At 45.7% G+C, this 26,525-nt stretch overlaps 1 protein-coding gene across 3 annotated transcripts in view; it reads left to right on the top strand.

The window, feature by feature from the left end:
* The window catches only part of Cgnl1 (cingulin like 1), a 111,450-nt gene that overhangs the window by 50,525 nt on the left and 34,400 nt on the right, over positions 1 to 26,525 (top strand). For 2 of the 3 annotated variants that reach the window (XM_042687564.1, XM_042687562.1), the window contains exons 4-8: positions 884 to 989; positions 5,503 to 5,598; positions 6,352 to 6,500; positions 7,546 to 7,681; positions 12,120 to 12,332. In XM_042687564.1, coding sequence (XP_042543498.1) covers positions 884 to 989; positions 5,503 to 5,598; positions 6,352 to 6,500; positions 7,546 to 7,681; positions 12,120 to 12,332 — 700 coding nt within the window. The remainder of the gene's footprint in view (positions 1 to 883; positions 990 to 5,502; positions 5,599 to 6,351; positions 6,501 to 7,545; positions 7,682 to 12,119; positions 12,333 to 26,525) is intronic. The other variant, XM_042687565.1, reaches the window with a different exon arrangement.

The following is a 26,525-nucleotide window of genomic DNA, read 5'->3' on the forward strand; positions in this document are numbered from 1 at the left end:
TTAACCATCAGGAAACCAGAAGTGGCGCTGTGGCTCAAGTGGCAGAGCAGTAGCCTTGAGCTGAAGAACAGTGCCCAGGCTCAGAGTTCAAGCCCCATGACCGACCAAAAAAAGTAAAGGAGAATTCTCCCCTGTGTGAGTGCTTATCTACACCAGTGGCTAAGATCTGAGGATGGAGATTTGAAGCCAGCCCAGGCAGGACAAGTCTGCTATCTCTGGGGGAAAGAAAACAAAGAGCAAAACCCAGCCTGGAGGCATGATTCAGGTGGTAGAACATCCGCTGAGCAGGAAAGCTGAGCAAGTGCAAGGCCCTAAGTTCAAACCCATTGTCTTCAAAATTTAAAAACTTTTTGAGTGAATAAGTCATGTGAATCAAATAACTAATGACTGAATTTCCTTTGTATGCTTTCTCTAAGCTTTTTGTTGTTGTTGTTTGGTTGTGGGGTTTAAACTCAGGGCCCTGTTTCTAAGATATTTTGCTCAAGACTAGTGCTTTGCCACTTTGAGCCACAGTGCCATTTCTGGTTTTCTGGTGGCTAATTGGGGATAAGACTCTCACGGGCTTTACTGTCTGGACTGGTTTCAAACTGTGATCCTCAGATTTTAGCTTCCTGAATAGCTAGGATTACAGGCGTGAGCCACCAGCACCTGGCCAGAATGTTTCTTTCACATATTTTGAAATGAGAGCCCCCATCTCAGATTGAGGGATAACATCTACCCATCTATTTGAAGAAAATTAACACCATCTAGCCTACATTTCTCCTTCATTCCTAGCGCTTTGTGATTTATCTCAAAGGGCTTTCCTGGGTGTGAGTCCTGGCACATGAGAAGTCTGGGCCCGCTGGCGTGTATCTCATTGTGTTCTTTGTCGTTTCCTTTTCAGAAGCACAGACAATGAGGATGCCACTAAAAGGAAAGTCAACTTGGTCTTCGAGAAAATCCAAACCTTAAAGTCTCGCGCAGCGGGGAGCACACAAGGAAATAATCAAGTAAATTGAACTTTTGCTTTTTTTTTTTTTTTTTTCAGGATAACTTTAATGAGGATGGTAGTCCACAGCTTGCTTTGGGAAGGTCCCTGACAATTCCTGAGCATCTGGCTCTAAGAACAGGTTGAATAACTCTACTCCTGAAACCTGAACTGCACAAAAATGCAAAACCTCAGGTGTTACATAGGCACAGCTGGGCACGAGAGGCTCGCGCCTGTAATCCTAGCTAATTAGGAGCTGAGATCTGAGAATCAAGGTGCGAATCTTTCCCAACCAGGCAAGAAAGTCTGAGATTCTTATCTCCAATTAAATATCAAAATGTCAGAAGTGGAGCTGTCGCTCAAGTGCCAGGGTATCAGCCATAAGTGAAAAAGTTAGAGTGTCCAGGCCCTGAGTTTAAGCCCCAGTACTGGCACAAAACAAACGAACCAAAAAACAGGCACAAAACCACACACATACACACTCTGCTTCACGCACAAAGTTATTTAAACCATTGCATAAGATTACCTTTGGGCAGTATACAAGGCAGTTAAAATTCGTGGTTCTACTTGGGTTCCCAAAATATCCTGTTGTCTGTGCAAATATCCCCAAATCCAAAAATACCATCACTCTGAGATAACTCTATAGCATTTTGGATAACAGATAATCAACTTGTAATTTTAGATTGTATCCTGTTATTTTTCCCCAGAAAGTTGTTGAGATATTTTATAAGACCTGAAAGGTAATAAGATGACATAAACAGGTGGCAGAATTTAGCAGGGGAAATAAGAGTCAGAAGAATGAAAAGAACTAGTAGATGGAATACCAAAGCATTGTCGCCTGCAAATTGGGGAGGGAAGTCTGGAGAGTAAGGACTAAGAGCGGAGTGCGAACAAATTCTTGTCCTTCCCTCCCTCCCTTCCTTCCTTTCTCCTTCCTTCCTTCGCTTTCTTTTTTTTTTTTTTTTTTTTTTGTGCTGGGCCTTGGGCTTGAACTCAGGGCTTCGGCACTGTCTGAGTGCCCCCACCCCCAAAGGCTGGTGCTCTTACCACTTGAGCCCCAGGTCCACTTCCAGCTTTTTGCTGGTTGATTGGAGATCAGAATCTCATAGACTTTTCTTCTCTAGGCTGGCTGTGCACTGCAGTCCTCAGATCTCAGCCTCCTGAGTAGCTAGAATTGCAGGCATGACTTAAAAAAAAAAAAAAAGTTTAGTCAGATGCCGGTGGCTCATGCCTATAATCCTAGCTTCTTAGGAGGCTGAGATCTGAGGATCACGGTTCAGAGCCAGCCTGGACAGGAAAGTCTGTGAGACTCTTATCTCCAATTAACCACCAGAAAACTGGAAGTGGTGCTGCGGCTCAAGTGGTAGAGTGCTCGCCTTGAGCTGAAGAGCTGAGGGACAGTGCCCAAGCCCAACCAGTAACAACAACAACAAAAATGTTTAAAAAAACACCGCTAGTTTAATTGTGCTAAACTTGACTTGCGACTCAAGAGATGTGTTTGGTTAAAAGAAAAAGCCAACTTGTATTTAATTAAAATCTAACGTAGGCATGACTTGTGCCCTGAAAGGAAGTATTTTATAGAGGAAGGCTAAAACCCTTGTTCCTTGGTCCAATCCCATTTTGTGTTAGGACTCCATTCTTCTTCTGTGCCTTCCGTTGGATGTCTACATCAAAAGGGAGGGAGGAGATAGGATGGAACACAAGGTTTGTCCCTAGATGTGCTTTTACCTTTGGAAACTTCCTCTGCAACTTTGGATCCTTCTGTACATCAACTACTTTTTTTTTTTTTTTTTAACTCAGTATTGCCCTAGCCCCCAGCTCATGATTATGCTCTGTGTGTGTACATATACATAAAATAGGCCCTAATTAGCAGATTTTTTACATGTGATTTTTTAACCAAGCATATGAATTAAAATAATAGTTTAAAAAGGAATGGCAAAGAAAAATTAAAAATTAAAAAAAAGAAAAATTCCCATGGACACCTTTTACAGCTTAGTTGACAGGGAGAAACTCTGTCAGTCTCATGTTATATTATTACATTGTGTGATCTGCTGCTTTTTCCTTGCCCTTCATTTTGTCAAAATCTGCCTCTCTACAAAAGCATATGGCAAGAGGGAAGGGGACACTGTTCAAAAAGAAATGTACTACTCATTATCTGACTTAGGTAATTGCAACCCCTCCATGCATCACCTTTACAATAACATTTAGATTTTTTAAAAAAGCAGACGGTGCCCCCCCAAAACAAAGGAAAAGCCAGACGCCTGTGGCTCACGCTGTAATCCTAGGTACTCAAGAGGCTGAGATCTGAGGATTGTGGCTCAAAGCCAGCCTGGGCAGGAAAAATCCATGACTCTCTAATAAACCACCAGAAAACTGGAAGTGGGGCTGTAGCTTCAGAGCGCTAGCCTTGAGCTGAAGAGCTGAGGGACAGCACCCAGACCCACAGGTTTTGAACTGTGATCCTCAGATCTCAGCCTCCTGAGTAGCTAGGATTACAGGAGTGAGTCATCAGCACCTGACCCTTCTGGCTTTTTGATGGCTAACTGAAGGTAGGAGTCTCATGAGCTTTCCTGCCTGGGCTGACTTTGAAGCTCAATCCTCAGATCTCTACTTCCTCAGTAACTAGGGTGATAAGTGTGAGCCTCCGGTGCCTTGCTCATGATGGGTTTTTTAAACAGACATGAAATGGTCACATTTGTAAAACTTCCTTTTTGTGGCTTTTGGACAGAAACGAGATTAGAGGGATATCAAATAAGCTGTTGCTTTGAGTGAGAGATGAGAAGATGAATTTACTGGCTCTGATCACAGTGCCCAATTTGAATTGCTTACATTTTTTCCTTCCCTCATCTCTCCTCCTTCTGTTCCAAATCTGATTATTTGCTGGCAGGCAAAGGTTTTGGAGTTTTATGTCTTAGGTGTTTGTTCACTGGTTGTCTTAAGAGAGAGTGTAAGAGCCTTTTCTCCTTTATGGATATTGGGAAATGGCACTGGCAAGTAGGATTATTTTTTTCTCTTTCTTTTTTGTTTTTGGAAATCCCCCACTGGTTGGATGAACATTTCTAAGGATTGAATCGCTCTTGTGTGCCTAAGAAGGTTGGAAATCTTAGGCACTTGCTATCTGGTTCTAGTCCCTTTCCCAGCAGTCAGTGGGAGGTTCCTCATTCCAGGTTTACATCACACCTGGATTCTGGGACGCTGAGCCAAGACTGTGCCTCTTGTAGCTTTAACTGATACTTTTATCTTTTCCCTTCAACTTCTTGCAGTTTTCTAATCGCTTCACTGTAAGATGTTAGCCAACTCTTTTTGAGAAAATGGAAGAAAAAAGTCATTTAAATATTCACGTTCAGATCAGGGATACAATTTTCTCAGACTCGGTTTAACTCTCTATTGTGGAAATAAAACATCTAAAAAGAGAAAGTCATTTTATGCATATCTTTATTTACTACTCTCTTGCTAGACTATGCAGAGAGGGAGGGATACACATCTCATTGGCAGTTGGGTGATGAGAGCTCAGGAACAAAGGATCATAACCATGGGCTTTAGGTATAATTTCATGCAATAGATCTGTCTTTATTATATATTAATCATGATCATTTCTTGGTGTTATATTGGGGTTTGAACTCAGGGCCTTTCATTTGCTAGGCAGGTGCTCTACCACTTGAGCCACAGCTCTCCTTCTAGCTTTTTGGTGGTTAATTGCAAATAAGAGTCTCACTGTCTTGCCTGGACTGGCTTTAGTGGTCCTCTTGATCTCAGCCTCCTAAGTAGCTAAGATGATAGATGTGAGCCATTGGTGCCTCAATTATGTGTTCCTCTTTTTAAGATTATAGCCTTATGTTGGTTAGTTTTTCATGCATTTTGTAATAGGCTTTGCCTCAAGAGTCTGTGATGAGCTGCTGTATTGTGATTAGAAGTAGTACTCCAAAGATCATTTACTGGATTTTATTAAATAAAAAAAAAGCATTTGTGTTTGATCTCCAAAAGTTCATACGTTCCTAAGGTAGCCATTCTCCTAGGAAATGGTGAACTGACCTGTGTCCTGCCACAAAAGGTGAAAAGCACATTGTATGCGTGTGCACATGCATGCATGTGTGTTTTTCCCCCTTTGAATTTCTTCATGAAAATACTTGGTTGATACTTTTTGTTTTTCCTTAACCAGTGATTTCTGTGAAGTAGAGGCTAGAATTGATTATGGAGAATCTTTAAGTTTTATTTGGAGAGCTTAATATTTCACAGTTGTGTACAGAATTTGGGCTTCCAGCAAATATAACACCTATATAAGTTTTAGTCATGTTAGGCCCCTGGAGAAAAAGATTCCAAGGCCTAAGTGATGTAAGGTAAAGGTCTCTAGCATCGTTGAAGGCCCAACGTGGTTCATTGTGCCAGGGAAGTCAGAGAAGGTTCTGGAAGGGCTTGGCTTGGCGTTTGAATTGAATCTTCATCTGTTATTTCTGAGATTTATATTTTCAGGGTGGATAATTGAAAGCATGGCAAATATTTAAATTCAGACTTTTTCATATTGTCACTAATCATAGGCTTCCTCATCTGAACTCAAAGATCTATTGGAACAGAAAAACAAGTTGGCTCTAGAACTTGCTGAACTTGAGAAGCAGCTTCAACAAGAAGTCAAGGTATCTTTTCCTTCTTCCTTTTCATTTCTGTCTCTTACAATAAAAATGTTTTAGACTTGTTGGGATTCCCAGGTAAATTGAATGCTCATTCATTCCTGCTCTCCCCAAAGGAAAACATTCCTCTCATCACTGAGCAAATTCCTATGTATTTACCTACCGCTCTCCACATGCTTTTTTTTTTTTTTAATGTAAACAAAGCGTGTAGAGATTATTTGCTTGGACAGAGTAAAAGAAATGCCATTGAATTCAGGCAAGCCAGTAGAAGACCAAATGTACATAGTTTGTATGTAAAGCGCCTGAATTAAGTAATAGAGCTGGTCTGTTGCTGGTGGCTCATGCTTGTCATCCTAGCTACTCAGGAGGCTGAGATCTGAGGATCGCAGTTCAAAGACAGCCTGGGCAGAAATGTCCCCATGAGACTCTTATCTGCAGTGAACCAATCAAAAACTTGAAGTAGAGCTGTGGCTCAAAGTGGTAAAGCACTAGCCTGAACACAGAGTCTCAGGGAACTGCCCAGTCCCTGGGTTCAAGCCCCATGACTAAAAAAAATAAAAGTAATAAAAATAGCAGGATGAGGCTTAGCTGTGATCTTGTTCTTCCTTTGGAAATATTGGGGGTTCATTAAGTATACAGAGGTTCAACAATGCAAGCATGAAGAGATGGGATCCCTGGGGTTTAGGAGGCAGCCCCTCTGGAGGGTGATGGTAATATGTACAGCAAAGGTGTTTCAAACCCTCTGGGGGTCCACGTTAGAATCAACAGAACATCAAAGAAGAGAGAGACAGGATGAGAGCGAGCCTGGAGGAGCTTCGAGGCCGCCATGAGAGCAAGCTGGAAGAGATGGCGAGGCTGCAGCAGCGACTGGAGGAAAGTGAAGGAGAGCTGCAGAAACACCTGGAGGAGTGAGCCTTTGACTTTGACCTTTGCCCTCCTGGGATCTTGTATGGCTACCACCATGGGTTACCTCTTCCTGCTCCCCGCCCTCCACATGATATAGATGCTGCTCACCTTCCCTCCCTCCCCCCCTCCCCCCTCCCTTCCCCCCTCCCCCTCCCCCCTCCCTCCCCCCTCCCTCCCCCCTCCCTCCCTCCCTTCCTTCCTTCCTTCCTTCCTTCCTTCCTTCCTTCCTTCCTTCCTTCCTTCCTTCCTTCCTTCCTTCCTTCCTTCCTTCCTTCCTCTCTTTCTTCTTCTCTTTCTCTCTTTCATACTCTCCCTCTCTTTCCTTTCTTTCTCTCCTGTCTCTTCTCTTTGTGCTGATACTGGGACTTGGGCACTGTCCCTGAGCTTTTTCACTCAGGGCCTGGCACTCTACCACTTGAGCAATAGCTCCATTCCTGCCTTTTTGCTAGTTTATTGGAGATAAGTGGACTTTCCTTCCCAGGCTGGTTTTGAACTGCAATCCTCAGCTCTCAGCCTCTACCGAGTGACTGGGGTTACAGTGTGAGTCACCTGTGCTCAGTTTCCACCCTCTTTCTTGTAGCTCTTCACCTCCATCTTTATATCATGAACATGGGCTACAAGTGATGTAGAAATGAATGAGTGTGATATTGTGTTCTAGTAACTTTATTTACCAAGACAAGCATGATCTGGCTTGGTCTACAGACCGTAACTCACTGGTTTAGAGTCCTGGGTGAATTAATTTTTTTTTTTTTTTTGGTCATTTCCTGACCTTTTACACTCAAATCCTAGGGTGCTGTGGTCTCCTACTAGGGAGATGTGTCATTTGTTGCTTCATGTTCTTACCCCATGCGTATTGGCCTGTGGTCCTGGGTTCTTAGCAGGTGCCAGTAGGTTGGCAACCTCTTGTTCAGGGTAGAACAGAGAATGGGAGACGCCTTGTGGCTGTAGCTGACCACGCATGCATGTGAGGCTCAGATGCTGCGCAGACAAACTAGCTGAGGACGGCGGTACCCCAAAGCTTCTCTGATGGGCCTCTTCTCCCGCCAGGCTCTTCCAGGTGAAGATGGAACGGGAGCAGCACCAAACAGAGATCAGGGATCTGCAGGACCAGCTCTCAGAAATGCACGATGAATTAGACAGTGCCAAGAGATCTGAGGACAGGGAGAAAGGGGCTCTGATTGAGGTAAGGGGTTGGGAAGCCCCTCCTACTGGGGGGGGACTGGGTGGTGCTACAAGCCATTTGTGCATTTGGGCCACCTCTGTGTTTGGTACATTGTGTGGGCACATCATGTTACAGGTGCCCAATATACAGGTGCCCAGTACAGGTGTCTTGGAAAAAATTTCAGTATACAGAAAAAAGCAGGCAAAGATCCTCAAGTAGCCAAGATCCTCAACACAGATCCAGTGGAAGTCAGTATTTGTTCCACTTGCATATCCTTTTACGCATCCATGCATCAGTCCCTCCATCCATCTATCCACCCACCTATCCATCCATCCTTCTGTTTCATTTGTATGCTGAACCATTTCAAGGTAAATCACGGACGATAGTGTACCTCATTCCTAAATATTGGAGCAGGCATCTTTAAAAAAAATTGAGACTGAGCCTGGTGCCCATGGCTCACACCTGTCATCCTAGCTACTCAGAAAGCTGGGGTCTGAGGATCGTGGTTCAAAGCCAGCCTGGGCAGGAAAGTCCTTGAGACTCATCTCCAATTACACACCAGAAAGTTAGAGCTGTGGCTCAAGCGGTAGCATACCAACCTTGAGTGCAAAAGCTAAGGGACAGAGCCTAGATCCTGAATTCAGGCCCCAGAACTGACCAAGTCACTGGTGTCTCTAGTCTACTGTGGGGTAGTCACGTGCTGCCCGTGAATGACATCAGCCTGTGCCTTCTAGACCCGGTCTCTCAGCTTTCCTTCTGATGCTGGCCATGTTTCCCTGCTTGCATTTACAAGGGGCTGCTCTCTTTGTGGGCATTAGCAGCCCAACCATGCGGTATTCTGTTTGCGCCTTACAGTACTAGTGCTCCCTCATCAGCAACCTTACTGGTTTTTTGGTCAGGGCTGTGTGGCCAGCCTGTGATAAAGAGGAAGTGGGTTAGGGTCTGGGGGGGGGGGGGGGGGAGGGTCCCAATTTTGGCTCTGTGTCTTAGGGGCTGTGCCATCCTAGAAGGTGCTTTACCATCTCAGAGTTCTAGGTTCATTCACTTACCAGTGAGAATCATGTTCATCTTTGTGAATATTCATTTCTTTGGAATTTTGGAAATTCATAGCACAGTTTTTTTTTTTAATATTCTTTTTTGGTGTTCCTGGGGCTTGAACTCAGGGCCTGGGTACTGTCCCTGAGCCTCTTTGTGCTCAAGGCTAGCACTCTACTACTTGAAGCACAGCACCACTTCTGGCTTTTTCTGAGTAGTGTATTGGAGATAAGGTCTCACGGACTTTCCTGCCCAAGCTGGCTTTGTACTGCAATCCTCAGATCTCAGCCTCCTAAGTAGCTAGGATTAAAGATGTGAGCTACTGGCACCTGGTTTATTCATTTTTTTAAATTAAGTAGTTGTACAAAGGGGTTTCAGTTCTACAAATCATGTTGAGTATGATGGATCTTGACCAGTGTCACCCCCTCCATTGTTCTCCCCCATTTCTCCCTATCCCATTCCTACCCTCAAGTTGCAGAGTTTAACTTTTACAGAATGTACATTGAATATGACTATCTTTGCATAGCAGTTTTTCTTTTAAATTAGGAACGATTGCCTAATGCAGGCAACTTTTCTAAGTCTTTCCCTTCACCTGTATATACCTGCGCGTGCGCACGCACGCATGCACGCACGCACACACACACACATACACACACAGATTTTCATTTCCTGGCTGCTTGTTGTTGCAAGTTGATCTCTTGAATGCATAAAACTTTGAAAGGCACTGATTCTAAATAGCCAAAGTTTTTCCTCAGAGATACACATTCCTCTCAAATGGGTGTTTACATCTATTTTGCACTTTGTGTGGTTTTTCTGTCTTCTTGGAGTTGATCTAATTAAGCCCTGAATCAGGGAAGTCACATTTTGCAATCTGTTGTACCTTTTGGTCTCCACTCTGGAAAGCATGAAGGGCTGGGAGGAGACGTGGTAAGGTGTAATCTGATTGGACTTGAACAGCACGGTCCACTTAAGCAACAGCCCCAGGTCCAGATAACAGCCTGTTGGTTTAGAGTGGATCATAAACCAGCCCTCAGATCCTGACAGGCATTGGCAGTGGGCCACAAAGGGTGCAGATCCATCCCAGGCGAGATAAGTGTGGGAAGAGGAACTGCCTTATCCTCCAAACAATGTAGAAAAACTGTGAGAGAAAGAAGACATGAGACAGGAGGCCCCAGGAAATCCTAACATCATGGTCGTTGTGGGGAGGTGCTGCTCCACCTTCTTTGGTGCCAGGTCAGTGGCTTTTTCTTCCACTGCCTGGAAAGGGGCCTGGTTTCTCTTGTTAGCTGGATGGCTGTCCTGGTGTTCCCTCCTAGCTTCTCAGTGCTGATTGGTTAGATGCAGGCTGTAGCCTTCATCCTGGTCCAGGGGATATGCTGGGCCTACAGGAAAGGAAAGATGGCCTTGAGCTGTATTTACATTGATGTAAGTGTTTCTGTCCCTCACCAGTGATAGGCTTCTGGCGTGGAAGGCCAGCCTATCATCTTGGAGAGCTTACATTCCCCAAGGGTAGCTGCTGCTTTGAGGCTCTAAGAGATCCAAGAGGAGAAAATGTGTTTGCATTTGGAAAACACAGCTAAGCCTGGAGCGGGTGGCTCATACCTGTAATCTCAGTGACTCCAGAGGCTGGGATCTGAGAGGATTGCAGTTTGAAACCAGCTCAGGGAGAAAAGCCCACAAGATTTGTTGTTGTTGTTGTTGGTTATGGGCCTTGTACTCAGGGCCTGGATGCTGTCCCTGAGCTTTTGTGCTTAAATATGAGCACTCTACCACTTTGAGCCACAGCTCTACTTCCGGTTTTTCAGTGGTTAATTAAAGATAAGAGTCTGTTTTGAACTCTGATTCTCAGATCTCAACCTCCAGCATAGCTAGGATTACAGGTGTGAGCCACCAGCACTCAGCTCACATGACTCTTAATACCAATTAATCAGTGAAAAGCTGGAACTGGAGACCTGGTTCAAGTAGTAGAGTGCCAGTTGTAAGAGAAAAAGCTGAGTAAGAGTATGAGGCTCTGAGTCCAAACCCTTGTAGCCACATGCACACATACACACTCACATACACCAATAAAATAAAAAAACACAAATGAAGAATTCTGATATATCCAGAACCAACAAGGGCTCCTGGTACCTTTGATCCTCACATGGAATACATCATAAATCACTTCTACATCCTTCTTTCAAGAAGCCAATAAGTCTGTTTTCGGTGATAAAGTAAATGAGCAGAGCACATAGAATGTAAGGTAAAAAGTGTCCATGTGTCAAAGGAAGAGAGAGTGCATTCCAGGAATACTTCTTGAAGGAGGTTGCATCGTGTGTGAACCTTCCAAGGTTTTCTGAAAGGCAGAGAGTGGTAGGACTGGGAGGGAGAAGGGTACCCCAGAAGTTTTGTGTGTGTGTGTGTATTGTTATGGGGGCCCCGGGTTAGAGACTGGACATTTGTACAGGGGACTGTGTGTGTGTGTGTGTGTGTGTGTGTGTGTGTGTGTGTGTGTGTGTGTGTGTGTGTGTGTGTGTGTGTGTGTGTGTGTGTGTGTGTGTGTGTGTGTGTTGTTATGGGGGCCCCGGGTTAGAGACTGGACATTTGTACAGGGGACCAGGTATTGCAAAGCACACCTGTGCAGCGGTGATTGCTGCCTAGCCTGGAGAGGGGAGAGGAAGGGTCTAACTGGTTGCAGAACTAACTTTCTTGGCAGTAAAGGACAGGGATGAGAGAAAAGACCTGAATTGCTGCCACGTTTCTGAACTTGGGTGCTTAGAAAGCAGGTGGTTATACTCCACAAAGATCATAAAAAGTGATGCTGGACGGATTCCTGGAAGCCCCCGTCCCCTCCCACCCAAGCTTGGCCCAGAGGGCAAGGTCGGCAGGTCGCAGCAAGGTCGCTGGGTGGGAATGAGCTTAGGGGAGGTTGGAGGCTTGCAAGACGTGGAAAGAATGATATTCAATGTCGTGAGCCAGACCCAGAGAAACAAAGGTTGCGTGGTTTCTCTCGCGGGTGGTAGATAAAATGTGCCCATAAATCTATATGTAAACATGCTGGATGACCAGCAAGCAGTTCCAAGTGAATTAACTGAAGTAGAATAGATGCTGTGGAGAGCTCAACTAGTGCAAATCTTTTTTTTTTTTCCCCAAAATGACTAAAAGCCCAACAAAATAAGCACCAAGAAATGGGTACTTGCAAGAGGCAGGTGGGGCCACAGGGGAGTGGGGTGGACAAGGAAGTCAGGGAAAGAAAGGAGGAGAGGAGAATACAGTCAAGAATTCATTGCGTATACCACAAAGTTAAGCCAGCCCAGATCCAAATCCGTGTGGGCTCTGGGACTGTGCAGTTCTTAACACCTGGCCGCACGCCTGGAAGAGGGGGACCCGACCCGCAAGGACGTGTGTGTCCTGCTTCTTACTTCCCAGGCCCCTGTTCCCGTTTTAGGAACTCCTGCAGGCCAAGCAGGACCTCCAGGATCTGCTGATCGCCAAGGAGGAGCAGGAAGACCTCCTGAGGAAGCGGGAGCGCGAGCTCACTGCCCTGAAGGGTGCCCTGAAAGAGGAAGTTTCCAGTCACGACCAGGAGATGGAGAAGCTGAAGGAGCAGTATGACACAGAGCTCCAGGCGCTCCGCGAGAGTGTGGAGGAAGCCACCAAGGTGAGTTCACCTGGCCACTCAGTGGCTGGATGGGAGAGATGAGGGGATGGGCCAGCACAGGTCCCCTCCCCTACCTCTTCCCTCTGACTGTAGGGGAAACTCCATTCCTCTAGCTTGTAGAGGCTGAGCATGAGCACAAAGCTTAATGGTTTAGTTGGTTCTCTACATTAAGCTATCAGTGAGGTTCTTGGTCAAATGCAGGGCCTGAGATTTTGAGCTACTAAATGAACTCTTGTTTTGTGCCTGTCCTAGGGCTTGAACTCAGGGCCTTCAGTTCTTTTTGCTCAAGGCTAGCACTCTACCACTTGAGCCACAGCTCTACTTCTGGCTTTTTGGTGGCCGATTGGAGATGAGTCTCATGGATTTTCTTGCTCCAGGTGGCTTTGAACTGCAATCCTCTGATCTCTGCTTCCAAGTAGCTAGGATTACAGGCATGTACTACCAGTGTTTGGCACACTCTGAGTTTTGCAGCCTTCCCAGGTTGAGGACCCCTATTCTCTCAGTTCTTGAAGTGTCGAAGTCTAGGGCATTGTGTAGAACCACTTGGCCAGATTCCTGGGACTTGTCACCCCTGCCCTCCCTGGCCTGTTCTTTTGGAACTACGCATAGCCTTTTTGTTAGACCATTCATGGTGTTGCTCAGCAGAGTGCTAGATAATTTAATTGACTGAATTGGCCCAACTCTTCCAAGATAAATTTTCTCTTAATTGGGTTCTTGGCTCTTACCTATCGTTTCAAAATTATGTTGAAGTCTTGGGGTGCAGGTCTCGTGGTAGCTGTTGAAGAGGCAGAAAATATTCTTTTGGAGAGGAAAAGCGTTTGAAATACACCCTCTTTAGGGAAAGAGGGGCTTGGAATTAAGAGTATTAATAGTTCCAGAGTCTTGGCAACATGAACAGTAAAAATACTGAAGTAAGGACTGTTGGTATTGTTTCTTTAAAGATCACGGGACAGCAAGAGCTCCTAGGCCCACTGATTTTCAATTATGTCACAGTAATTGCAAATGACAGGGAGTGAAAGATGGGTTTGTTTGTTATAATAATACAGTGTCTGGGAAATGGTCTGTTTGGGGTTACTATAACATTGAAGTGGCTTTGTAAAGCGTCTTGTTGATCTATTTTTCTGTTTTTCCTTTCCTTTATTATTTTTTATTTATTTTTTGAAGTCAGTCTGGGGCTTGAACTCAGGGTCTGGGTGCTGTCGGCACCATGCACTGCTGTTAAGGACAAGACAGATAAGCACACATGGAGCTGCAATCTCCTGCCGTTCCCCCTCCCCGCAAGGAAAATCACCCCGGACTGTCACCTGTGTGCGACACCAATGTCTGGAGCGCAAGGTCTGGTCTGGGAGGGAAAGCCAGGTGGAAGGAGGTTCCTCCACCCCCATCTGGCTTTCCAGTCCTTGCTCAGTGGGTTTGGTTGAATTCCAATACTGGCAATGGAGGAAGTGTTCTAGAGAATTCTCCTGTTTCCCTGTGGGTTTCTGCTTGAGTGTGATCACAGGTAGATTCGTATGCTCAAGGCTAGTGCTCTACCCCTGAGCTTTCCTACCTGGGCTGGGTTCAATCCATGATCCTTGGATCTCAGCCTCTTGAGTAGCTAAGATTATAGGCCTGAGCCACCCATGCCCAGCCTGAGAGCAGTTTTTTGTGTTTTATTTTTCTTTTTAAATATGTATCTTTAATTAAACCAAGTAAAACTCTCCTCTGGGAGATAGGCTGTGGCCTGTGTTGAAGCAGGATGGCATTTTTCTGGCTGTTGAAGTGTGGGGTTGGGGACTCACGTGGTTGTTAGGACATCAGAGCATTTTCAGGTGACCCAGAAAATCTGCAGGCAATTTCCATGCAGTGTGAAGAGCAGGTGCTGAGACTTAATGGGGGGGAAAAGGAGGCAGGAAACCTTTGCGCTGGCCTCAGCAAGAGCCACAGCACAGCCTGGCCGGCAACTCCCACATCTGTGCCTTCACCTACCCAGGCCTTGAGCGTCAAGGGAACAGGGTTTAACAACCACCTCAGTTTGCTGATAAAGAGTCCTTATCAATGTCTAATCCATTGGGGAAGGATTGCTTCCAATACAGTATTTGTAATCTCATTTATGGTTCACAGGCAGTCCTTTGTTCCTTTTTGTAAAAGTAAATATCTATGGATCAGCCTGGCACTGATGGCTCATGCCTGTAATTCCTTGCTACTCAGGAGGCTGAGATATGAGGATCAAGGTTCAAAACCAGTCTGGGAAACTCTTATCTCTAATTAACCGTCAGATAAACAGCAGTGGTACTGTGGTTCATAGTGGTAGAGTGCTAGTCTTGAGCAAAATTGCTCAGGGTCAGGGCCGAGGTCCTGAGTTCAAACCCTGTGAACACCATCACCAACTACCACCACAACACAAAAAACAGTAGGGGGTGGAGGCATGGCTCAGTTGGTAGAGTGCAAGCCAGTGAGTGAAATGAGCAGGTAGCGAGTTCAAGTCTCAGTCTCAGACCAAAAATAAAAGCAGTAAAGAAACTGGAATGGGTACAGTGTAGCACCTACAGTAGCCAGCCTCTCAGCTACCCTCAAGGGCAATGTGCCTTTGTAGAGTCTCTTCCTGTCAAGCAGGCCTGATCTGTCTGGGCTCCAGAGTCTCATATAATAACAATGATACATCTGAAATAATGAAAGACACTGTAGGGCTGCAAATAGGGCTTAGTGGTAGAGGGCTTGCCTAGAATGCATGAAGCTCTGGGTTTGATTCCTTAGCACCACATAAACAGGAAAAGCCAGAAGTGGTGCTATGGCTCAAGTGGTAGAGTGTTAGCCTTAAACAAAAAGCTCAGGGATGGTTCCTAGGCCCTGCGTTCAAGCCCTAGGACTGGCAAAATAAAAAATAAGACACTGTAGCTTTCTTCTGAGTCTCCTTTTGTGCAAAAAGCCAGTTTGCATGATGAAACCACACAAACAAGATGCAGGACAGTCCATATCTTTTGTTTGTTGTAGGGTTTGAGCTCAGTGCCTGGGCACTGTCCCTGAGCGCTTTCACTTGAGGCTCGTGCTCTACTGCTTTGAGCCCCAGCTCTAGCTCCGGTTTTGATGGTTCATGGATTTCCTTCCCTGGCTGGCTTTGACCCTTGACCCTCAGATCTCAGCCTCCTGAGTAGCTAGCATTATGGGCATCAGCCCCCAGCTAAAGTCCGTATCTTGAGCAGATCAACTGTCAACAGCTGTGTAAGGATACCATCTTGGAATCAGACCTCTCCCTGCCCCTGTTCCCCTCAGTCCAGGTCAAATTTTCAAGCGGCCACAGGCTTGGCCAGCATTTCTCCATGGTAATCTTACCAGAAACCCCAAGCCAGGGCCATTCAAATGATTTACTTTGGATTTCTTAGCCGCAGAAACTCCCTGTGAGATCATCAATGGCTGTTATTTTAGGCTGCTTAGTTTTTTTTTTTTTGGTCCTGTCGTGGGGCCTGAACTCTGGGCCTGGGCGCTGTCCCTCAGCTCTTCAGCTCAAGGCTAGCACTCTACCACTTGAGCCACAGTGCCACTTCCAGCTTTTTTATTTTTGCTTATGTGGTGCTGAGGAATCGAACCCAGGGCTTCAGGCATGCAAGGCAAGCGCTGTACCACTGAGCCACCTTCCCAGCCCTAGGCTGCTTAGTTTTGAGGGACATTATGATATCTGGACTTGGCCTAGGCCTCCAGTCAGTGATTTTATACACAAGCATTTATTCATCTAACACATAGCTTTAAGTTGCTTGTCTGTCTCAAGTCCCTGATTGATATAGATTGATTCAGGCACATTATTGGTAGCAGATAGATGGTACTAGAAATCATTAACATAGTGAGTAGATGCCCTTTGAAATAATCAGATGTGGTTTGGTAAGGGTTTTTCTTTGTTTTTTGTTGGTTGTGGGGCTTAAGTTTTGGGCCTGGTTGCTGTCCTTGAGCTGTTTTTCTCAAGGATAACACTCTACCACTTTGAGCCACTGGTTTATTTCTGGTTTTCTGGTGATTAGTTGGAGATAAGAGTCTCACGGACTTTCATGCCCGGGCTGGTTTGAACTGTGATCCTCAGATCTCAGCCTCCTGATCAGCTAGGATTAAAGGGATAAGCCACCCTCGGCCCAGTGGTTTGGTGAGTTTTGAACTAACTATAGAGTAAATCGTGTGTTTATGGTGATCACACATAAGGATTCTAGAAATGTTTAGAACAAGCCAGAGTCAGATGCAATGGAAAAATCTTTCTGCTCAGTCATCCCTGAAGAAGGGAACCTGAATCCTTTGGCTAGTTTCAGGAAAGAGAAAAAGAGAGCGCAGGGTATATTGCTTCATGGGGTGACTACAAGAACTTCCATAGTTGTGAATAAAGCAAGACCCATTTTGTCAATGGTGAGAAGCTGGGGGCTGGAGAGACATTTTCCTTTCTTCAGGCCTTGTACTATTCCCCCCTCCCCACCCTTTTCCTTCTGGTTTTATTTGTTCAGTTTCTGCACATGAGCCTCAAGTGTGTGGTCCAGAAGGAACGAAAGAGCTGGCTGCATCTGGTTTTAAGGAAACTTTGAGTTCACTTCTAGTGAAAAGAGGGGCAAAGAAAAAATGGCTGGCTGTGCTTGTGAGGCGTTTTGGCATAAGACGGAACATAAAGAAGTCAAGCAAATAAATGACAGAATCCAGGTGGCGTTAGAGATGGGCCAGATGTGGCTTTTCCATCTGTGAATTGTCCCACACCCTGAAGGAGCCCGTGCCAGGCAGCACTGGCCAGATCACAACACAGGGAAGGCTGAGATGGGGCAAATTTAATTTGAAAACACTGAGTTCTTTGTGTCTTTCGACTAAGAAGTCATAAATAGCCCCTGGGGAACAGGCAGAGGAGTGGCTTAGTGCAGCCCATGTGGGAAAGTCCTTCTGTTGTTGTTGTTGTTTGTTGGCTGGCACCTGGGATTGAGGTCTCTCACCGGGCTTGTTTTGCTCCTGGCTGGTGCTCTGCTGTTCTACCACCTGAGCCATGTCTCCAGATTTGCTTTTTGCTGGTTAATTGGAGGTGAAGTCTCTCAGACATGTCTGCCTAGGCTGGCTTCAAACTGTTCTCTTCCAGGCCTCAGCCTCTTGAATAGCAAGGATTATAGGCATGAGCCACAGGAGCGTGACGGGAGTTGTGAGCCAGTCAGGGTTTATAAACATACCCTTGAGTCTAGCATGTGCCAAGTACAAAGGAATTGCATGCCACTTGGCCCCCACCTGGTCTACAGGGATTCTTACCCCTGGCCAAGGCCCTGCTCTTTCATGTTTCTAAGCTCACAACCTTGTGTGAGAAGATGCTCACGGCTCTTCAGTACCTACCTAGCACTTCCAGAGTTGTGTTGGGTGATGGTGGGGCGGACGCTCTGGACTTAATCTCGGACTAAGAGGAAAAAGCATATAGTCGCTTTCCGTTAAGTATAAGGTTATTTGTAGGCCTTAAATCAGGGAGCTTTCAATCTATTTAAAACTTTCTTGAACTATAAATTGGTGTTGAATTTTTTTTTTCTTTAGTGCCATTGTCCCTGAGCTTTTCGCTCAAGGCTAGCACTGTACCACTTGAGCCACACTTCCACTTCTGGCTTTCTGGCAGTTAATTAGAAGACTCTCACGGACTTTCTTGGCCAGGCTGGCTTTGAACTGCTATCCTCAAATATCCCCAAATATCCTCAAATACTGTCTCCTGAGTGGCTGGGATTACAGGTGTGAACCACCAGTGCCTGGCTGGTGTTGATTTTTTTTTTTTTTTGCTAGTCCTAGGGCTTGAACTCTGGGCCTGGTCTCTGTCCCTGAGGTCCTTTTGCTCAAGGCTAGTGCTCTACCACTTGAGCCACAGAGCCACGTAAGCTTTTTTTGTGATTAATAAGAGATAAGAGTTTCATGGATTTTCCTAACCCAGCTGTTTTCGGACCTAGATCCTCAGATCTCGGCCTCCTCAGTAGCTAGGCTAGTGTTGATTTTTTTTTTTTTTTTTTGGTCTGTCAAGGGGCTTGAGCTCGGCCTGGGCGCTGTCCCTGCGCTCTTCAGCTCAAGGCTAGCGCTCCACCACTTGAGCCACAGCTCCACTTCCGGTTTTCTAGTGGTTTATTAGAGATAAGAGTCTCATGGCTCACCCACAGTATAACTCCTGTTTTCACTGTATTTGATGTTGGTATAATTTGTGGAGGAGAAGGGAAAAAACAAATTGTTTAAATGGGGGGGACGGGGATGGTAAGGAGAAACAAAGGAGGAAGCAACAGTGCTTGATAAGAAATGTTCTCATTACTTTGCTTATGTAATTGTAACCCCTCTGTACGGTATTTTCACAATAAATAAAACTTAAGTCTCATGGACTTTCCTGCCAGGGCTGACTTTGAACCTGGATCCTCAGATCTCAGCTTCCTGAGCCGCTAGGATTGTAGGCGTGAGCCACTGGTGCCTAGCACTAGTGTTGAATTTTTAAAAGTACTTTCTATAGCTATAGATAGGATTCTGTTTTTTTTTTTTTCTTCTTCTGACTTTAAAATACCAAACCAGCCTGGCCTGAAATAAGCTTCACTAGATCACGCTGTGTGTATAGTTTAGAAAAAAAACGTGTGTGTGTGTGTGTGTGTGTGTGTGTGTGTATTGATGGTTCCTATTTACTCATATCTTATTAAAGATGTTTGCATCTGTGTTCAATGAGGATATTTGTCTGTAGTTGTTTTCCACTAGTTTTGTTTTTTTGGGGGAGAAGGTTACTGTTTATCTGATTTTCATAGCCGTTAATACTGCCATCATTAAATGAACCAAGAAGCATTTCCTCTTCTGTTTCCAGGAAGAGACTGTGCAACCGGTATTCCTTTTTTTTTTTTTTTTTTTTAAATGCTTAGTGGAATTCTCCAGTGAAACCATCTAGCTCTGGAAATTTCTTTGTTGTTGTTGTTGTTGTTGTTGTTGTTGTTTTTTGGCGGGTCATGGGGCCTGAACTCTGGGCCTGGGCGCTGTCCCTCAGCTCTTCAGCTCAAGGCTTGTGCTCTACCACTCGAGCCACAGTGCCACTTCTGGCTTTTTCTGCTTAAGTGGTGCTGAGGAAATGAACCCAGGGCCTTATGCATGCAAGGCAAGCACTCTACCACTGAGCTACCTTCCCAGCCCAGCCCTGGAAATTTCTTTGGGAGGGAAATTTTAAAATGATAAATTCAGCTTACTTAATCATTATGGAATTATCCAAATTGTCACTTTCATATTGTGTAAATTGTGGTTAATTTCTTTTTGTTGTTTTTTAAGAATGGGTCTATTTTGAGTTATCAAGTTGATGTGTATGAACTTAAACATAGTATTATTTTACATTAGGTTGTTCAGAACTGGTTTCATTTCTGATAGTGTAATGTCTGCCTTTTCTTTTTCCCTTGGCCAGTCTTCCCAGAGCTTTGCCAATCTTATTGATCTTTAAAAAGAAACAGCCTTTTGTTTCCTGGATCATTTTTTCCTCCATCACTGCTGTTTTCAGTTATTTTACTGGGTTTTGCTCTTATCTAAGTTATTTCCTTCCTGCTGTTTGCTTTGGGGTTGTATTTTTCTTTTTCAGGTTCTTTAGGTGAGAACTTAAGATTACTCAATTCAGACATTTATTTCCTCTCTTCTAACATAAAGACTTAGTGCTGTGAATTTTATATTAATTTGCATTCAAGTATATGGATATGAAAAATTTACTTGAGGTATCTTCTCTTTGATCTATGGATTATTTACAGGTGTGCTGTTAAATTTCTGTTTGTTTGCCTTTTATTTGGTTGGTGTCTAGTTTGATTCTATTTTGATCAAAGAACACCATCATAGTTTTTAAAATTTATTATTAATTAATTTATTTTTGATGGTCGTGGGGCCTGAACTCTTAGCCTGGGTGCTGTCCCTCAGTTCTTCAGCTCAAGGCTAGTGCTCTAGCACTTGAGCCACAGTGCCACTTCGGCTTTTTCTGCTTATGTGGTGCTGAGGAATCGAACCCAGGGCCTCATGCATGCAAGGCAAGCATTCTACCACTGAGCCACCTTCCCAGCCCCTTAAATTTATTTAACATTTGCCAAAATTGGTGTTTTATGCCTCAGCATTTAGTTTACCTTATCTTTTTTTTTTTTTCTGGGTTATTGGGGAAAATGTATATTTTACTGAAAGGAAAAGTGTTTTAAAAGTAGCAAATGCAGATTAATCACAGTGACAGAAATAAGTAACCCCTCAGCACACCCCAGCTTTTTTGTTTTTGATCGGTCATGGGACTTGAACTCTGAGTCTGGGCTCTCTCCCTGTGTTCTTCAGCTTGAGGCGAGCGCTCTACCAGTTGAGCCACAGTACCACTTCCATTTTCTGGTGGTTAATTGGAGATAAGAGTCTCATGGACTTTCCTGCTCGGGCTGGCTTTGAACCGTGATCCTCAGATCTCAGCCTCCTGAGTAGCTAGGATTACAGGCATGAGCCAGTGGTGCCTAGCTTCCACCCCACCTTTGACAGTAGAAAATTGTTAGTGGTCAGACAAGTCCCCCTTACTCCTCCTCCTCTTCCTCCTCCTTGTTCTTTTGCAAGTCCTGGGGCTTGAATTCAGGGCCTGGCATTGTTTCTGAGCTTATATTCAAGGCTAGTACACTACCACATGTGCTATAGTGCCACTTCTAGCCTTTTCTGAGTAATTTATTGGAGATAAGAGTCTTACAGACTTTCCTGCCTGGACTTTCTTGTCTGGGCCGGCATGAAACCACGATCCTCAGATATCAGCCTCCTGAGTAGTTAGAATTACAGCTGTGAGCCACTGGTGCGTGGCTTTTAACTATTTCTGATCCTACTTAAATCCTAGAGAAATACCGCTCTGCATACGCTTAGGTAGTTTGCAAATCCAGTCATGTTTGCTTGTTAATGTACATGTTATACCCTTTAATGCTTGTATGTCAAAAGTAAGTGGTTGAGCCAGGCCTGGTGGCTCAGGAGGCTGAGATCTGATGATTGTGGTTTAAAGCCAGCCATGGCTGGAAAGTCCGTGAGACTCTTATTTCCAATTAGCCACCAGAAAACCGGAATTCGTGCTGTGGCTCATGTAGTAGAGCACTCTCCTTGAGCTGAAGAGTGGAGGGACAGTGCCCAGGCCCAGAGTTCAAGCCCCACAATCGACCAAGAAACAAAACAAAACAAAAAATGTTTGAAGATATGTGAAGTTTCGTAATATAGGCTGGGAAAAGTTTTCATATTCCATTTTGGAATTTTTCTACCCTTACAATTATTTAGCCAAAAGAAAATAAGCTTGCTTTAAAATAAATTCGATCAGTCCTGTGCGCATATGGTAAGAACAAGGAAGTACATATTTTGGATCATGGGTTTTACTCTGTGTGTGTGTGTGTGTGTGTGCGTGTGTGTGTTTGCGCGCGCGCGTGCGCATGCGCGTGCATGCCCGTGTGCCTGTGCCTGTTTGGGCTTGAACTTAAGGCCTGGACGTTGTCCCTGAGCTCTTTTTGGTTCAAAGCTAATGCTCTACCACTTGAGCCACAGCTCCAGTTTCAGCTTTTTGGTAGTTAATTGAAGATTAAGCCTCAGTGGACTGGAAGCATTGCGCAAAGATAGAACTACTTGCCTAGGAAGCTCAAGGTCCTGAGTTCAAACTTAGGTACTTACCAAAACAAGGCACCCTTCCAGAGCAAGGAATGGAGGCTCCAAAATCTCTGCTCTCACCACAGGAGTTGGTCCAGAGCTAGAGCTCTGGAGTGAGTATTTGTAAGTGGTGATGGGTGAGTATGGGAAGTGGGGAATGATATAACATAGCTCCTGATTGGAGGCCCAGAAGTCCTATTGACCATACAAACCCCACTGTGCAATTCCTTTCTTCTCTCCTTGCCTCTAGATCATGGCTCTGGGTCTGTTGAGTTCCTGAGTATGAAGGAATCCATTTTTGTCTCTCTTGTTCTGTTTTGCACCTGCACTCAAAATTTAACACCTTGTAGCTTATAATAAACACCCTTCATACAAGGAACCCAGTAAAAATAGAGAAAATGTGAAAGTAAGAAGAAGTCCAGGTGCATTGCTGGCTCCCACTTGTAAGCCTAGCTACTCAGGAGGCTGAGATCTGCGGATCATGGTTCGAAGCCAGCCCTGTCAGGAAAAGTCTGAGACTCTAGTCTCTAATTAACCACTGGAAAAAGCCCAAAGTGGAACTATGGTCAAGTGGTAGAACACTAGCCATGAGCAGGAAAAGTTAAAGAACGGCACCCAGTCCCTGAGTTCAAGTCCCAGGACAGGGTCGGGGTGAGGGCCAGAAGAAGGGTGGATTTTACTGTTTGGAGAATGAACTTAATCCTACGAACTCTGTGTTCTTTCTCTTTTAAGCAAAGTGTTCCAGACTCTGTTTTAAACTAATTCCAAACTGATGCAGTGCTTTTTTTTTTTTTTCTTTCCTTCTTATTCCATTATGGCTGGATTATGTGTGTCTGTTCATTCCTGAACCCCAGCCACTTGCAATGGTGGAACCGTTCAGCTGGCATCTCACCCTGCAGATCTTGGCCAAGGGTGTTCCCTGAAAACTCGGGTTGTCTGGGCACAGGCTCAACCCCAGCATGCCTGCAGCCCCTCTAAACGCCTCCATGTGCTTCCTGTGAGATGAGAAAGGTCAAGCCAGAAACGGAGCCCACGGAGAACCTCGTCCTCTTGGCTTGGCTGTGGCTTTCTCTTTGCTCCTTTTCCAGGGACTTCTCACCCGTTCCTTGGTGACAGGAGCTGGGAAGTCCATTCTCATCATCTCTACTCGAAATTGCTGGCAGGCCTTGATTTTTGTTTTGTCCTTTGCTTCCTTGGGAGGGGTGTGCCTTTGTAAGGAGAGAAAAAAAATCAGCATTGTGTGTCTTGGCCTTATCCAGGGGCTCCTTAAGCTGTGGATCAGTTCTGGTGGTTTCAAGAGGAAGTTTTCCTGGTATAGCCAGTGAGATAGCTTGCATGTGCAACCCAGAGCGTAATGCAAATGTTGTTTGCATTATACAGTTAAGTATTCTTCTTGCTTTATGGCTAGTACTGTGCCTTGTGTTCGGGTTGCTTTTCTTACCATCTTCTGCTCCAACTGTAAATGTATGGGTTTCCAAACCACTACCAGTTCTCAGATCATTTTTTCTTTGTTCCAGGCCTGAACAGGTTTGAACTCAGGGCTTAAGCACTATCCCTGAGCTTTTTAGCTCAAGGCTAGCACTCTACCACCTTGAGCCACAGCTCCACGTCTGGCTTTTTCTGTGATTAAACTGGAGATAAGAGTCTTTTGGAATTTCCTACCAGGGCTGGCTTTGCACCCTGATCCTCAGATCTCAGCCTCTTGAGTAGCTAGGATAATAAGCTTGAACCACTGGCTCCTGGGTAGCCCTCAGCTCTTAAAGGAGCCTAGACCTGTCTGTGGCGATGGGGAGTGGGGGGCGCAATCTCCCTCTGTACTGAGAATGCCTCAAGCCTATTACTCGCTTGTTTCTTTAACTTCTTGTAAAACTGGAACTTCTGGTTTTATCCTTACAACTCTTCTCAAAAGGAGCCTTATTTTATTTGCCCTTTTGACCCAGAGAAGAACCCCCTGCTAGGACTGTTGGTGTCAGCCACAGATTGGGCTTTCCCTAGCCACCCTCCTCAGTTGAGCTTCAGTGCTGATGGGTTTGAGGCATGCTTGTAGAAAGTGCCTTGGGCCAAGGCTGGCTGTTGTCTTGGGAGGCGTGTCTCACGATGTGAATTATGACAACCCTCAGTTTCCCGGGTGTAGGTTATTTATGCTCTGGGCCCATCACTACCGAACATGTAAACCAACAAATTGACCAAAAAAAAAGGAAAGCCTATTTCCACGAGGTCAGGAATGTCTTAGCCATGCAGATAAACATTGCTTGTAAAAGCAAAACTGATACCCAGGAATGACTGCCCTGGAGCCTCATAAACTCTGGGGAGTGGAGATAAGACTAGACTAGAGGAGAGAAGGTGTTTACAGGAGAGTTTGTGGGATTATTTTATTTTGGAGAACAATTGGATGGGCTTGCTGTCAGCAAACATTAAGTAAGAAGGGAGCCCAAGTAAACTTCTTTGATTCTTTGTAGGATCTTGAAACCCAAAAATGTCTCTTTCCAGGAAAATCATTTAGTTCACAGCATTATCTGCAGAACAGATGGAGCTGTGCATGACCTGATATTGTCTTCTATGCCATACCAAGTTGATTTTTTATTTTGTGCCACTAATAGACTTGAACTTGGAGCTTTTTTTTTTTTTTTTTTTTTTTTGTCCGTCCTGGGGCTTGAACTCGGCCTGGGCGCTGTCCCTCAGCTCTTCAGCTCAAGGCGAGCGCTCTACCACTTGAGCTACAGCGCCACTTCTGGTTTTCTGGTGGTTTGTTGGAGATAGGAGTCTCACGGTCTCTTCTGCCCAGGCTGGCTTTGAACCGCGATCCTCAGATCTCAGCCTCCTGAGTAGGATTACAGGCGTGAGCCACCAGCGCCCGGCGAACTTGGAGCTTTTATCCCTTAGCTTTATTGCTGTACCACTTGAATCACAGCTCTAGTTTGGGCTTTTTGGTGGTTAATTGGAAATGAGAATCTCACAGAATTTTCTGCCTGGGCTGGCTTTGAATCGCAGTCCTCAGATCTCAGTCTCCTGAGTAGCAAGGATTACAGGTCTGCCGCCAGTGTCTGGTCCAAGAGTATTTTAGAAAGGTGTTAATGGGAAGGTGGCTTAGTGGTAGAGTGCTTGCCTAGCATGCATGAAGCCCCAGGTTCAATTCCTCAGTATCACATACACAGAAAAAGCCAGAACTGGTACTGTGGCTCAAGTGGTAGAGTGCTAGTCCTGAACACAAAGAAGCACAGGGACAGTGCCCAGGCCCTGAGTTCAAGCCCAGGCCTGTAAAAAAAAAAAAAAAGAAGAACCAAGTCCCTGAGGACATTGGTGGCCTTGTAGGTAATCATCAACATATCCTTTAATATCATGTCCTGTCATACATGTCATAGTGGATAAAAGCATGTGTTTGCGAGTCAGACTCTTGCTTGAATCTTGGTCCACTCCCAGTAAGTGGGCCTGGTGATGAAGCCCACGCCAGAGCTGTGCAGTGCCGGGCAGTGGTGTGGTGCATTGAGGGTTGACAGTGTGGCATGTGGCATGCTATAGGTACTCCCACGAGTCAGGAGAGGGGAAGATGAGGTTCAGCAGGGACTCCCCTGTGGCCGCCATGTTGGGGTGGGCAGAGAGAGGAGAGTATCCAGTGTATTTTGTGTGGAACCAATCATCAGAGCAGCAGAACCCTCAGAAGATGAGACCCTGTGACCTTTGTCCGCCCTGACCCTACAATCCTGCTGTGTCTGATTGCTGTGGATTCATGATCGCAGCTGGGCGGCCCACTTTTGGCAGGTTCCTGTGGTGGCGTGCCCGCGCTGACTTCACACAAACGACACCGGTGACAGCCTGGATTCAACAGGAAGGCCGGCCTTAGGCAAGAGGCCTCTTTGCAGAGCGTATGTGTGTGTACCTAGTCTGACCTGGCGGGCGGAACTAGGTGTTTGTTTTGTGGAACAAAGCACAGGCTTGAGGGTGGCCCTGGCCGGCTGGGGAGGGGAGAAGGAAGGAGGATGTAGACAGAAGTCACCAGCTTAAAACTGATCCAGCAAACAAAAGCCCGCAGAGAGCAGTCACCAGCGACGCGACCTCCTTCACCCTGGGCTGCTTTGGGGTGGTCACTCGCAAAATGAGGACAAGGGAGCCAGGTTGAAGAGAGGGCAAGGACGGCTTATGAAACAGCCGACCCACAGGCGTGGCTGTGCGGGGATGGGAGGCGGGAAGCGTACAGCCAGTGTGCATGTGCTAGCCTCAGGCCACACCCCAATGCGCATGCGTGTTACCCCAAATCCACAGCCAGTGAGCCTGTGTGCAATCCCCAGACCACAGCCGGTGCGCATGCGTGCTACCCCCAAGGCCACAGCCAGTGCTCATGGGGGCCACCCCAAGGCCACAGCCAGTGCTCATGTGTTCCATTCCGAGATGCAGACGGCTCACGCGTGCTATCCCCAGTGCGCATGTGCTATTCCAAGGCCACAGCCCGTGGCGCCTGGCACCAGGATGTGAGTTAGCTTCGAGCGTGTGTGTGGATGGGTGGCGGGCTATAGGACCCTTTGGGAGGAAGCCAGAATTAGAGAGCGGGAAGCCCCTCATCCTGGGTATCCAAGTCTGAGAGCCCTCAGCTTCATGCTGGGGAGGATGGAAGCC

This window comes from Dipodomys spectabilis, unplaced genomic scaffold (genome assembly GCF_019054845.1).
Source record: "Dipodomys spectabilis isolate Male_0828 unplaced genomic scaffold, ASM1905484v1 ptg000108l, whole genome shotgun sequence".
Taxonomy (NCBI): domain Eukaryota; kingdom Metazoa; phylum Chordata; class Mammalia; order Rodentia; family Heteromyidae; genus Dipodomys; species Dipodomys spectabilis.